This window comes from Dendropsophus ebraccatus, chromosome 11 (assembly GCF_027789765.1).
Source record: "Dendropsophus ebraccatus isolate aDenEbr1 chromosome 11, aDenEbr1.pat, whole genome shotgun sequence".
NCBI lineage: Eukaryota > Metazoa > Chordata > Amphibia > Anura > Hylidae > Dendropsophus > Dendropsophus ebraccatus.
In genome coordinates, this window is record NC_091464.1 from 31,309,749 (window position 1) to 31,323,806 (window position 14,058).

General features: G+C 40.8%; 1 protein-coding gene across 2 annotated transcripts in view; it reads right to left on the minus strand.

Annotated features, from left to right (window-relative positions):
• The window catches only part of LOC138768152 (steryl-sulfatase-like), a 112,741-nt gene that overhangs the window by 78,177 nt on the left and 20,506 nt on the right, over positions 1-14,058 (minus strand). For both annotated transcript variants that reach the window (XM_069946261.1, XM_069946260.1), the window contains exons 2-4: positions 6,977-7,115; positions 6,604-6,725; positions 310-432 (exon numbers count right to left, since the gene is read on the minus strand). In XM_069946261.1, coding sequence (XP_069802362.1) covers positions 310-432; positions 6,604-6,725; positions 6,977-7,113 — 382 coding nt within the window. In that variant the 5' untranslated portion in view covers positions 7,114-7,115. The remainder of the gene's footprint in view (positions 1-309; positions 433-6,603; positions 6,726-6,976; positions 7,116-14,058) is intronic.

Genomic DNA, 14,058 nt, shown 5'->3' on the forward strand with positions numbered 1-14,058 from the left:
TCCAGGCCCACCAGCACCTATTTAAACTGGCCCTATCTGTTCTGCCTTTCCTGAGCATTGTTGCATTCCTGCATAGGTGTCTGTCTGCTATTTTTGTGGAGAGACCTGGTGTCCTGTAGCTGAAGAGGTCCAGCTTCCACATCCTGGAGCTGGATAAAGGGTGAAGACCTAGGGACACTTAGACTCTGCTCCCTGGTTTGGCCCAAAGCCAAATGTTGGAACTGTTATTCCTGGATGTTTCCAGTCTCTGTGCCATCTAGTAATATTTTAACGATAAATATTAGAATTCAAAGATATACATATATTTACCTATAATTCCAGTAGAATAACCTTCCTTTTTCAAGATTTCAGCAAAAGTAATTTCATTCTTTGGAAGTCCGCCAGAAGATGCTGAAAATACGAAAGCTCCAAATATTGACTCAGCGGCCAAACCTAAATGATAATAACATATAAAGAGAATGAAGGAATGGAGAGAATGTCGTTCTAAACCTGCGATAATGTGTCCCTGTCTCTTAGTTTGAATGGATGTACAATGTGTTCTCGGCATTGCTTTGTTCCGATCATCTATTCTTCTACCCCTGACCCCTGACAAATCAGTAAACACAGGAAAAGGTCACATAATGGACAGTGTGTAACTTTCTAACTTATTATATCAAAGTAACATACTCATCAGGAACATACAACACACCACTCAAATGCAACAACAAAGGATGGTCGAAATTTATGCTCTAGTCCTTCTGTGTGCTGACTGGGAAGTCTCTTTCAAGTCACAGGTGGATCAGGTGTATAAGCCTTTATTATTAAAGCATTTTATCGAGCGTCCACCACTTGTTCCCTACAGCAAAATTGGAGGCAATAATGAGAAATTTCACAAGTGTGTTAGATGTACAAACTAAAAATGATCCTCTACAATCAGTCATATGACACATTTGTTTTTGTAAGTATGTATGTATGTATGTATGTATGTGAGTGTATTTTTGTGTGCCTACATGTGTATGGACAGTATATATGAGTGCAGGTGCTCATCTGTAGTGAGTGCAGAAGTAGCAGTTCAATCCAGTTGTATTATTAGAGTTGACCCAGAAGCCCCGCTAACATTCAAAAAGGCACCAGTATTAGGCTATGTTCACACTTCGTATGAGACTGACCATTCCGTGACCCGTCTGGGTCATGGAACGGCCGGTCCCTGAAAAGATCATCCTGGCTGGTACTGCAGTAACGGCCAGATGATCTTTAGCACCGCTAGGTTCTGATGCAGGTGCATCCGTGCGCGCCCACATCAGAACTCCCCACTGCACACTATGGAGCGTGCGTCGGGAGCCGCTCGCTCCATAGTGTGCACTGACAGGGTTTTCTGTGGCTGCTATTCACAGAATAGCAGACGCAGAAAACTGACATGCCGTTGTAACAACGGACGACATTCCAATGGAACTTGTGTGAACATAGCCTTATACAGTACATGAAACCTGATAAAGTTTACAATGGGACAACGTGGCCTCAAATTAGATTTGTTTTTTTTAGAAATGTATGTGTATGTCACAGCTCCATTGGAGTGGAGTAAGCAAGTGGCCTCAGGTGACAGCGTGCAGTATCTCAAAGGGTGGAGCTACTACAGCTAAACCATGGCTTGCTGAGCACCTTTGTGGAACTGTTTCTCCTCTTTCATCTTCTTAAGTGATGCTACAGCTGTTTTCTTCTGAGACGTATATTTATATCCTTCTGTGTTGATGCTTTTATCATTGGCGGCACCAGGCAGCCATCGAGCAGTAGAGCTGAACAGTCCAGGAGCCGTGCAGCGCATGCGCAGTGTGAACACTATAGGACTCAGTAGCGTATGTGCAGCTTTCCCATTTTTCTAAAAAGGCAAGAGCCGATGTCACCGTACCCATAATCAGCCGGAAGTCTCATGGAAGTGGGATGTCAGCGGAAGCTCTGAAATCGTAGCCAGGCGAGTCATGTGACACTGCTGAAATCATTTTTCCCTGGAGTACCCCTTTAACAAACCTCTCTGTATTTCCTTCTCATGGCCTTGAGGAAAGCTGTGAATTATGTAACTGATGCTGGCCTGTGCATTTGTTTACCTGCAATAAATATCTGAGATATTTATCTTGCATTCTTTGGTTAGTGCTACGGATTCTTCTTTATGGTTTATAGTTTATAGCCCTGATAGCGATGAAAGACACTTCAGAGATAGACAACATCTCAACACTCCTGAGCTTAAAGGGAATCTGTCACTAGGGTTATGCCACCTTAAATTAGGGCAGCATAAACTACTGATAGAAATGCTGAACACTGATGTGTTCAGCCGTTCTTCTAATATGCAGGAGAATAGGATTCTTGTCACACTCCTCCCCCTGCCCTTAAGCTGCTGATTGACAGTTGCTTGCCTATACACAGCATGGATAGATAACTGCCAATCAGCAGCTGGTGGACAAGAGTTTTTGGCTTCTCATGAATATCCAGGACTACTGGGCTCATGCACATAATGGAGAGGACTACTTATTGTCCATGTTATTCAGGAGGATATCTCTGGATCAGCTGCACAGAATAATGTAAGTGATACATCATTCTGTTCAGCTTCTCTGTCACTAGTTAATGTTACCCTGAGATAGGACAACATAAACCTACTGAGTCTCTTATAACTTTGAAAAAGGGCATAAAGGACTGGTAATATGGGACTGTGGATAATACAGTATCTTCCTAGGATTTATCTAGTTTTTCTTCAGTATTTACCTCCGGAGTGGATATTTCAGCACACAATGGTTGTCAGTATATGACAAACATATATGATTCTGTAATGCAGGAGTGTGATAGAAAGCGATGACAGGCGACAGCGGTTTATGTGCTGACCAGGAATCATGACAAATTACAGAAAGTTGCCCTTATGATACCCAGTCAACACTCACTCATCAGATCCCTTTTCCCTGAGATAGAATACCAGTTGCATAGTATAGCAGTGTACTGTTGGATTTTATGTAGAACAGCAGAGTTTTAACCATTATCAAAGCTATTTTGTGACTTAAACCTAAATTATTCTGATTATTCCTGCTATTTTCCACATTTTGTTATCTAATCAGCAGGCTTAATTATTGAGAAAGGTCACATTAAATATGAATTTTAAATGAAATCTGGCAATTTAGGTGGTTCCATATTTAGTAAACGATAGGTAAGGTGGCGCAAGACATGACAGGTAAAGGCATGTTCTGAAATCTTATTTTATAGCACAACAATATGGCTTTTAAAGGGGTAATCCAGCAGAAAAAAAATTATTTCCAATCAATTGGTTTCAAAAAGTTATATAGATTTATGAATTACTTCTATTTAAAAATCTACAGTCTTCCAGTACCTGCAGGAAGTGGTGTATTCTTTCCAGTCTGATGGAGTGCTCTCTGCTGCCACCTCTGTCCAAGTCAGAGCAGTAGCACATCCCCATTTAAACCTCTCCTGTTCTGGACAGTTCCTGACATGGACAGAGATGGCAGCAGAGAGCACTATGTCAGACTGGAAAGAATACATCCCCTAATAACAGCAGCTGATAAGTACTGGAAGACTGGAGATTTTTCTATAGAAGTTACAAATAACTTATATTAACCCCTTCCCGCAGATGAACGTGCCGGCACGTCAGAGGGATGACACGGGTGCAGGAGCTGTGATAGCCGGGCACCCGCCACAACTGCCGAGATCCAGGCCGAGCCCAGATCTCGGCAGTTAACCCTATAGGTGCTGCGATCAGTGCGATTGCAGCCCCTATAGTGCTGCAAGAAGGAAGGATCCTCCCTTCGTCCCCCATTGGGGCTGTGCTGTGAGATCGCACAGTCCCGATAGAGCTGTGACGTCAGGTGGCTTCCCCGAAGCCTAAGGCTGAGTCTGATCAGCTTTGCCTATTACAGGCACTGATTAGCACTGCAATGCAATATGCCTGTAATCAGGCAATAGTACAGTAAAGTCCCCATGGTGTGAAAATGAAATAAAGTGTGTGTGTGGGGGGGGGGGGGGAACCACACAAAAATATTAATAATAAATAAAAAAAATTACATATACTCCCCATAGCCCCCAATGCAATAATAAAAGTTGGAAAAAAAAAACTAAAATAAAAAAAATACACATATATAGTATCGTTGCATGCGTAATGACACTGGCAATAAATTTATTACATAATTAAACCTGTACGGTGACCGCAGAAAATTTAACATGAGTAAAATGCTAATTTTGTCATTTTTTTCATGAAAAAATTGCATCATTTACATTTTTTTTTTACATATCGGCCATATCTCAGAATCTGAAAAAAAAAAAAGTTATAGCATCACGTAGCTATAACGGCATAAAGTGAGACAGGTTGGATTTAAAAAAAATGGGCTCTGGTCCTGAAGGCCAACATCAGCCCAGTCCTGAAGGGGTTAACACCTGCTGACGGAAAGTCATAATAAGACAGGCGACATCACGTCGTAAACCGTTAACTTTCAATACATCTATTTATTATGGTAAATAAAAAACAAGCCTTGTTTGTGAATAGAATTGTGAATAATATTTTCCGGCCCTGAAAAGTGTGAGTTGCCGTCTATTAGAACGGTAATAAATAATCCTATTTTTAGCGACCTGTCGGCGAGGCTTCTACATAACAACCAATCTCTTCCCGCAGTTACCAAGAATGCTAATATAACTAATGACTTTGTTATTTCAAGCGATGAATCACTCACCAACTAAAGTTACAGTGGGAACGATCTGTGAATCATCTGTCTTGATAAATCCTGCAAATAAATTTTCTATAACACCTTCCAATCCAACTGTGAGGAGTTTTTGTTATATAGCCGGGGGGACAGAAGATATCTCTTATTTTCAGCCGATACCAGCTGTAATGAATCCTTCTCTGAGAGAATCCGGAGACTTTTATCCATGTGACTATCAAAGTCTTAGCGCCATCAAGAAGAATTATTACCAATGCTGTCACACCGCCTACATCAATGGCTTGGACAGATGACCTCTATCTGGAAGACCTTGTGATGGGATATGGAGCTGATAACAGAACAATATGTAGAAATATAGTATATCATATGGATCACATGTACTGTGACACAAGGGGGGAATTTAGCATCAAAAGTGGCAGCTGCCTGAACTCTGCCGAGGTGTTTTGTGCTGACAAATATGGAGGTATAGAAGTTAATAACCAAGTACTGAAACATGTTCGTTATTTCTAATTGGTTTCTATTTTCTATTACTATTTTAAAGGGGTTATCCAGTGGGGAAAAAAATCTTTTAAATTAACTGGTTTCTGAAGTTACATGAAAGTTACAAATTTACAAATCTCAAGTCTTCCTATACTCATCAGCTGCTGTATGTCCTGCAGCAAATCCCCATAGAAAACCTTTCCTGCTCTGGGCAGTTCCTGTCTCGGACAGAAATGTCAGCAGAAAGTACTGCGTTAGACTGAAAAGAAAACATTTTCTGCAGGACATACTACAGCTGATAAGTATAGGAAGACTTGAGATTTTCGAATAGACGTAAATTACAAATCTATATAACTTTCAGAAACCAGTTGATTTGAAGGAAAAAAGATTTTCGCTGGATAATCCCTTTAACAGCATATGGATATATGTGTTACAGAACGCATTATGGACCACAGGCAAAGATGGGCAGGACCTATCCTATTCAGATGAATGAGGAAGGCTTTTGGACATGTGCAGTGACCTTTATTGAAGTAATTGTAGAGGGAGTGGATGCTGAATTGTGAGCAACAGCTATTGAGTGTACCTCTGTTATCTTTATACTAGAGTCAACTTTTTTTGTACTCCCGTTTATATTTATAAGGAGGGCACTGCAGGGAAATTAGCTATATAAAACAGGCTTAGTGGCCAGAATGGAAACTGTAAAATTTCGGAAAAATAAATAAATAAATAACAATAAATTTATTTAAAGGAGTACTATCATCAGGTTTGTGTATAAGAACTAGCAGTTCCTAGTAGCCCCCTACCACCTCTATCTATCTGCTCTTTTGATCCTTCTAAACCCAACAATTGTTGAGAAATTTGATCCGGTAAAACTATGTAAATAAATATGTAAATAGTTTGCTGTAAAACACTATGTGTAACATTTGAGCTCATTGAATAGCAGCCGCACAACACTGACAGCTCACACAATGGAGAGTGCAATAGTGAATTGGGATACGGGCACACACAGGGATGCGCCTGCATCCCAATTCAATAGAAATTAAGTTTTTCCGTCCGCTACTGCAGTACCGTCAGGGATTAACTTCACTGACACCGGCCGTTCTGTGACACGACTAGGTCACAGAACGGCCAGTGTCTCATGTAGAGTGAACCCGGCCTAATATAGCTTGTCTGAATGTCAGGCTGCATCTGATGATACATCATTTCTTACGGCTGTTCCGACCTGACAGCCTTTCTCAACAGCAGCTTTATTCACATGAATTAATAAATATATAATTGCAGCAAGACGTGAGCGCCGAGATTTTCCTACAACTTGCTATTGTCTTATCCACAAGCACCACGGTACGAGGATTAAGGGTGGAGTGCCGGTACACAGACTTTGATTTACTTCTTATAATATGATTATTTTAGGGAATGTACAGTAAATATTGCATTATACCTGATCTCACGGCATATCTGCCCGTCATGAATGCCGCTCGGCTAGGTGTACATAATGGAGATGCTGCTATATGTTGTGTAAGCTTGGCCCCTTCTGCAGCTAATCTGTCAATGTTTGGTGTTCTGAAAAATAAATGAAAGAATCATTTTCATAAGCTCTTTCCAGAATGATACTAAACCCTTACTTCATTATTCAACTACTTTATGAGTGGCATGGAGCCATTTCTTCTATTAGAATGCATCTTTATTTTAACGGAGAATGGCTAGAGCAAAAAAAAAAAAAAAAAACATCATTATTTTTTATAATGTAGGCTTCGGGTTTCTGTAGAGTACGCTTTGCAAAGGTGACATAGATTATCAAAATAGTCGCGAACCTGAGTGTTCGGTTCCCGTAACATCCCACATCTCCAATTCCAAGGTCGTCAACCATTATCAGGACAAAGTTGGGTTTTGTCTTCATAGCACGAACATTCACAGAGGAGAAGATTGCTAGTAGTAACAGAATCTTCATCCCTATGGATAGAAATGTCAATAAGCTTAATAGAAAACAAAAGCAAACACTGAAAAACGGGAAGGTAGTCAGACACACACACTGAATAGACAATAGATGGATGCATAGATAGATTAGTACACTCATTATTGTATTAATTCATGCTGCTTGTCCATGTGTGTCATTGTTGTCTTCTTGTTGTCTCATATCTTGTATATGTTATTCCTGGAAGAACCTGTAAGTCATATGATATGGTTTACCCAATTGATGTTAGCACATGCACAGGTGATACATGATAGGTGTTAACCCCTTAAGGACGGGGCCCATTTTTGTTTTTGCGTTTTCGTTTTTTCCTCCTTGTGTTTAAAAGGCCATAGCACTTGCATTTTCCACCTAGAAACCCATATAAGCCCTTATTTTTTGCGTCACTAATTTTACTTTGCAATGACAGGCTGAATTTTTGCATTTGGTACACTACGAAACCAGAAAAAAATTCAAAGTGTGGTGAAATTGAAAAAAAAAAACACATTTCTTTTATTTGGGGGGAATGTGTTTTTACGCCATTCGCCCTGGGGTAAAACTGACTTGTTATGCATGTCCCTCAAGTCATTACGATTAAAACAATATATAACATGTATAACTTATATTGTATCTGATGACCTATAAAAATTTAAACCATTGTTAACAAATATACGTTCCTTAAAACCGCTCCATTCCCAGGCTTATAGCGCTTTTATCCTTTGGTCTATGGGGCTGTGCGAGGTGTCATTTTTTGCGCCATGATGTGTTCTTTCTATCGGTACCTTGATTGCGCATATACAACTTTTTGATTGCTTTTTATTATATTTCTTCTGGATTTGATGCGACCAAAAATGCACAATTTTGCACTTTGGGATTTTTTTGCGCTGACGCAGTTTACCGTGCGAGATCAGGATTGTGATTTATTTTTTAGTTGTCAAGAAGAACACGACACTTCCTGTTTTCTGACTTCTTTTCTCAAAAAACAGGAAACAGTCAGAAAACAGGAAGTCCAGTGTATCCCAGGCCATCAGAGCACTCACAGAGAGAAGGCAGTCATGTCATTGCTGGACACATTCTCTGATTTTCTGTACTGGCCGGAATCCTGTGTATCGGGTGCTAACACACACGACCGATGCGCAGCAGATAAGCAGCAGATTTGATGGTGCAGATTTGAGGCTGTGTTCAGTTATTTACATCAAATCTGCTGCGTATCTGCTGCGTATCGCAGCAGAAAATTTACTGCAATACGGTGTGTGTGAAGCTACCCTTACTCTATTTTTCAACCAGCACAAGTCAGAAAATCTGCCTTCAGGAGACTGGACCTGGATTTCTGGTAAGTTTAGCTTTGTTTTACAGCATGGTAACAACAAAAAAATTAATGAATGTAAATTGCAAATTTGCTTTATTTCACATCTACTGTTGATTTTGAAAGTTATAACGAAAGTGACACTTTGGGGCTTTTAAATTTTATGGCTTCAGTGTTATCAAGCATACCATGATTAAGTGAAACGCGTTGGAATGGGTCTCCCATGTGTAGTAAAACTTTTTTTTATCTGTTATGAAATAAAGGACTGCCCTTATAGTCCATCTCCTAACACCTTGGTCCGAGGAGCCTAGATGGCTGGCAAGCTGTTAAAACAACTATCCTGGTTCTCCCAGTTCGAGGGATTTAGTACTGTTCTTTAAACCCTTCATGACTGAGGTCATTGATGCCAGGATGTCCGGGTTAAATTGAAGCAGTGTCGCCTCCTCATCTTCTAAGAGCCATAGCGCTTTTATTTTTCCACCTACAGGGCTGGTTTGGGTGTCAATTTTTGCACCATGATCTCTAGTTTTTATTGGTATCATATTGCTATTGGTATCATGAATATTGGTATCATGAATATTGCTATTCATTTACAACTTTCACAGAGCAGAAACATATATATTTATTTGTATAATGGAAAATAGGGTAATATAAATATTTATTGGGGCATTTTATTAGGATTATTGTTCTTAAATATGTTTTAAAACTTTTTTTATTTATTTTTTTACACACTTTGCATTGCATATATAAGTCCCTTAGGGGACTTATTTATGCAAAGCACTGATTGCATATAATGTACTGATGAATGCTTCTCTTTAGCGTTCATCAGTATTATCGGTGATCTGTACAGTCTGTAAAGGAAGGGCACTTCCTTGCTGGTGCAGGTTCAGTGCCAGAACAGTCTGACTCCCAGGGGGTTAAGTCCCTGGGAGCCAGACTGTAACTCCCATGCCTATGCTGGAGGTAACCCAGCTTTCCCAGCATCCTCTAAGGGTTAACCTTACAGGATGCTGGGAAAGCTGGGTGACCTCCAGCATGGGCATGGGAGTTACAGTCTGGCTCCTAGGGACTTAACCCCTTACTTGCTGTTTTGTTTTTGCTTGTGTTTTTAGTTTTTGTTTTTCAGATACCGGTATGCAAAGGATTACGTCGGATTCGCTTGGACTACATCAATGACCAGCGGACTTTAATGTACAATAAAATGGTCAACGAGGGGTGTGGGGGTGTTTTTATTTGAATAAAAAAAATTTCTAGGTGTGTTGTGTTTTCTTTCATTAATTTACAGACTTAGTAGTGGAAGCTGTGCGATAGACGGAATCCATTACTAAGTCGGGACTTAGTGTCAGCTGGTATAAAATGGCTAACACTAACCCCCCCCCCCCATTATTACCCCAGTACCCAATGCCACCAGGTGTACTGGAAAGAGCCGGGTGCCAGTAGTCATGGAGCGTCAAAAATTGGCGCTTCTGGACTAGGCGGTAGCAGGCTAGTATTAATAAGCTGGGGAGGGCCAAAATAAATGGCCACCCTGGCACTACTAGGCTGCTGCTTCTTGGTTTTTAACCTGGCTGGTTATGAAAGGGGGGGGGGGGATCCTATGCGTTTTTTTTTTTTAAATAAATAATAAAATAAAATAAAAAAAAACGCATAGGATTTCCCCTCTTTCCAGGCAGCAGTCTAGTAGTGCCAGGCTGGGAAGGGCCACTTATTTCGGCCCTCCCCAGCCTAATAATACTAGCCTGCTACCGCCTAGTCCAGAAGCGCCAATTTTTGATGCTTCGGGACTACTGGCACCTGGCTATTCCCAGTACCCCTGGTTGTATTGGGTACTGGGGTAATAATGGGGGGGGGGGGTTGTGTTAGCCATTTCCCGACTTAGTAATGGATTCTGTCCTCCACTACTAAGTCTGTAAATTAATAAAATAAAACACAACACACCTAGAATTTTTTTTATTTAAATAAAAACACCCCAACACCCCTCATTGACCATTTTATTGAACATTACAGTCCGCTAGTCATCGAGGTAGTCCTCTGCATGCCGGTATCTGAAAAAGAAAGGGAAAACAAAATGCTCATTACCTAGGAGGCAAACAAGGGCCAATGAGACTATTTAGAGACAATTCTGAGACAAACAAATCAGCACCACAGAAAATAGACCAGGCTTATCCCTGATAGTAAATTGCGCTTTAAATAGACCAGTGTATTCATGCCAAAGCAGAAATAGACCACACCTAGAAAAATCCCCTGTTGATAAATCTTCCCCAATAAGCGTACATTGTTTTTTTTTTCAGATGAGCTCCTTTACATTTCATTCACATGTACAGGATCTGTTGCAGATTTGATGCTGTTTTCCATCACTCAGGTACATTGACTCTGCAGCTTCATATCTGTAACAACAAATCTGCAGTAGATCCTGTACATGTCAATGGACCCTTAAATGGGAACTCCAGAAAAAAATCAACTGGTGTCAGAAAGTTTCACATATTTGTATATTACTGCTATTTAAAAATCTCAAATCTTCCAGTACTTATCAGCTGCTGTATGTCCTTCAAGAAGTGTCCTGCGAGAAGCTTTCTGCTGTCACCTTTGTGCATGTCAGGTACTGTCCAGAGCAGTAGCAAATCCCCTTAGAAATCCTTTCCTGCTTTGGACAGTTCCTGATGGAAAAAGTACATTTTGAACATGTCAAAGACTTGACCAGTATTTTTTTGTATGTACAAGAAGTCTTAGGATTTTCCACTATACAGCACATTCATAAAGGCTCAAACAAGAGCGACCCAGGATGGCACAGTGAAAAGAGCACCACAACTTACAGGTACACTTGGCCATCTGACCTTAACTAATACAACTGGTACACAACCACTATACAACATACAGTATATTTATGGAAGTTGGAAAAGAACTAAATACTGCATTTTTTAACTATTTAGTGGCATCCCACTACTTATATGCAAAGTTATATAGTAGATTTTCAGTACTCGGATCCACTATGTGGGGGTGGATGAACTTAGAGTGTACGCCAGAGGCGTACTCTCTGGAGAAGGTGCAGATTCGCCCCTTCTCCTTGGTGTACGCCTCCGGTACACCCGGCTCGCCTGAGACGTGGGCTCCTGCCGTGTCTCATTTATCATGATTTAAGCCTGCTCGCAAGCGTAAATCATGACGCAAATCTACACCTGCTGGAAGCGTACGCCTCTTAGTGAATCATGCCGTATGCCGGTCTTCGTAAATCCCCCCCCCAAGACTATTTCCGTCTACACGAAGAAGCAAATGGTGCCATACAATAGCTGCTAAGACCAGCTAATACAAGCAGTATATGTATTTCCGGAAACATTTTACAGCCTTACATGTCTCTCATTAGCTAAGGTATTTCCTTATAGTGGATGTGTCTTTGTAATATTTACTTTACTGAGTGCAATTGATAATACTGGTTACAAATGATAAATTATAATGGATAAGGTCCAGCAAAGTGATAATCTTTTAGCTTTAAGAGACACAGGAAAATTGAAAGAACCCAAAACAATCCCCAGTGTATTTTTCTAGTCTATTTTTTACTCTTGTATTTTATACCGTTGAGGTTATGTTCACACATAGAAAAATAAAAGACGAGCATGATAGTTGAATACAACATGGACTTATATATGGAAAAACAGCTGTCTGTGTACTCACAATGATCCAGACTTAACAATCTGTGCCAGGGTATGTGCACACTATGGAACCCTGGCAGATCACACGCAGCAGATTCCACAGCTCGCCCCCGCTTGCGGCCACGCTCATATCCACCTGTACTGTAGCACTCAATTTTATGGTCAGGCAGATTCTGCCGTCCGCACGAACAATGAACCCATTCATTTTTTGCACGGACGGCGGAATCTGGCTGTGCATAGAATGGAGTCTATGGCACAGACGGATATGTGCACAGCCGCGAGCAGAGGCGAACTGTGGAATCCGCCACGGGTGATCTGCCAGGATTCCGTAGTGTGCATTCCGGGAACATTATATGCCCAGTGAGAGATCCTACTCTGAGACTTACATTTATCTGCATATACACTCTCAGGCTATGTTCACACTATGTATATGTCCGGCCGTAGTTCATACGCGGCCGGAAATGTGCGGCTGAAAATACGGCCGTGTGAAAAATAGACAGGCGGGCGAACCGCGAACATATGCCCGTAGTATAGTTATGCTTCCTAGCTTGTTTCAAAGCGATCTCAGGCAGGTCATTTACTTGGAAATCTTTGCCCAGCCCAGTAAACCACACAGAACCTTTTTAATATAAAAATCAAGTTCGATTTGGCTGAAAAAAGTATTCCGTACGGGGCCGCATTGAAATCCACAGCCATGAGTTGGAACAGTTCCGGCTGCACAGTTTTTCATGGCGCCGTATACGATCCGGCCGTAGGCTTATACGTTGTGTGCATTGTGCGGGCGGATATCGTATACTTTCAAGCGTGCGCATCAACCTCAAAACTACGGGCGTATATTCGCGGTTCGCACTACGGCCGGAAATATACGTAGTGTGAACATAGCCTCAAACAGGAGAGGTTTTCACTCACAGGGTTACTCCACCCACTAGACACCAATTACCAGAATGGGCAAGGATTTAAAACAAAAACCTACAGGGTATAGCAAATAATTTCCCACTAAACTTTAGATCTGCTCAATTGTCCTTGTTCAATAAAGATGTGTTTAGAATAGGCTCACTTTAAGGGAAATCTCTCCCAAGGTATATGCTGCCCTGTCTGACAGCAGAAAAATCTAGTGACAAAGATGTTGAGCAGAATAATATATTCCTTACACGTGCGGCCATTCTCCTGATATGCAGGAGAATCCATGCTGTGCTGCGCTTACTTCTTCTACGCACCAGCCATTGAGTGACAGCTGCCTGCCAACACACAGTATGCTGCCAATCAACAACCAGTGGGAGTGGGTACAGGTCTTCATGAATATCAGAGAACTACCAAGCAGGTGCACATAACGGAATGGACCATTGAAATTTGTTCAGCGTCCTTAAGACTTATAAGTGTATCTTAAAAACAGCTGCACACTATGATGTCAGTAATGCATTTTTCTGATCAGCATCTCCGCCTCTAGGTTACGCTGATCTCAGGTAGGGCAGCATAAACCCAGTCACAGAGTCTCTTTAACCTTCTATTAAAATAGCTGGGGTTATTATCTACAATTTGTACTAGTTCCGGCTTTTTTTACTTTCCGCAACGCTCCTTTTTACCCACTATGATCCATGACTTGCCAGCTCTGATCTCAAATTAAAAAGAACTCCATGTTCCAAATGCACAGTCTGTAATAAAATCCTGTTACGTTACAGAAGAACATATTTTTCTTCTTCTTTCTCTTCTTTTTTTTTTTTTTTTTTTTCTTTAAAACATTTTATTAGGCAGCCGCTTTAAGGACAAGTTAATCATTACTGAATAAATGAATAAAAGGTTGCGCACGCAGGACCTTCAAGTTAGGGACAAAGCTTTTACAGGTTCTTTAAAGAATCATTTCAATAACTTTAATGAGTCATTGACAATTTCTCTTTTTTCGAGATTGCTTTTCGCAAATTTGTTTACTACATAGAAACCCAATAAGTATAGCTTTTGAGTTGAAAATGATAGCAGACCATCTGACCGGACAAA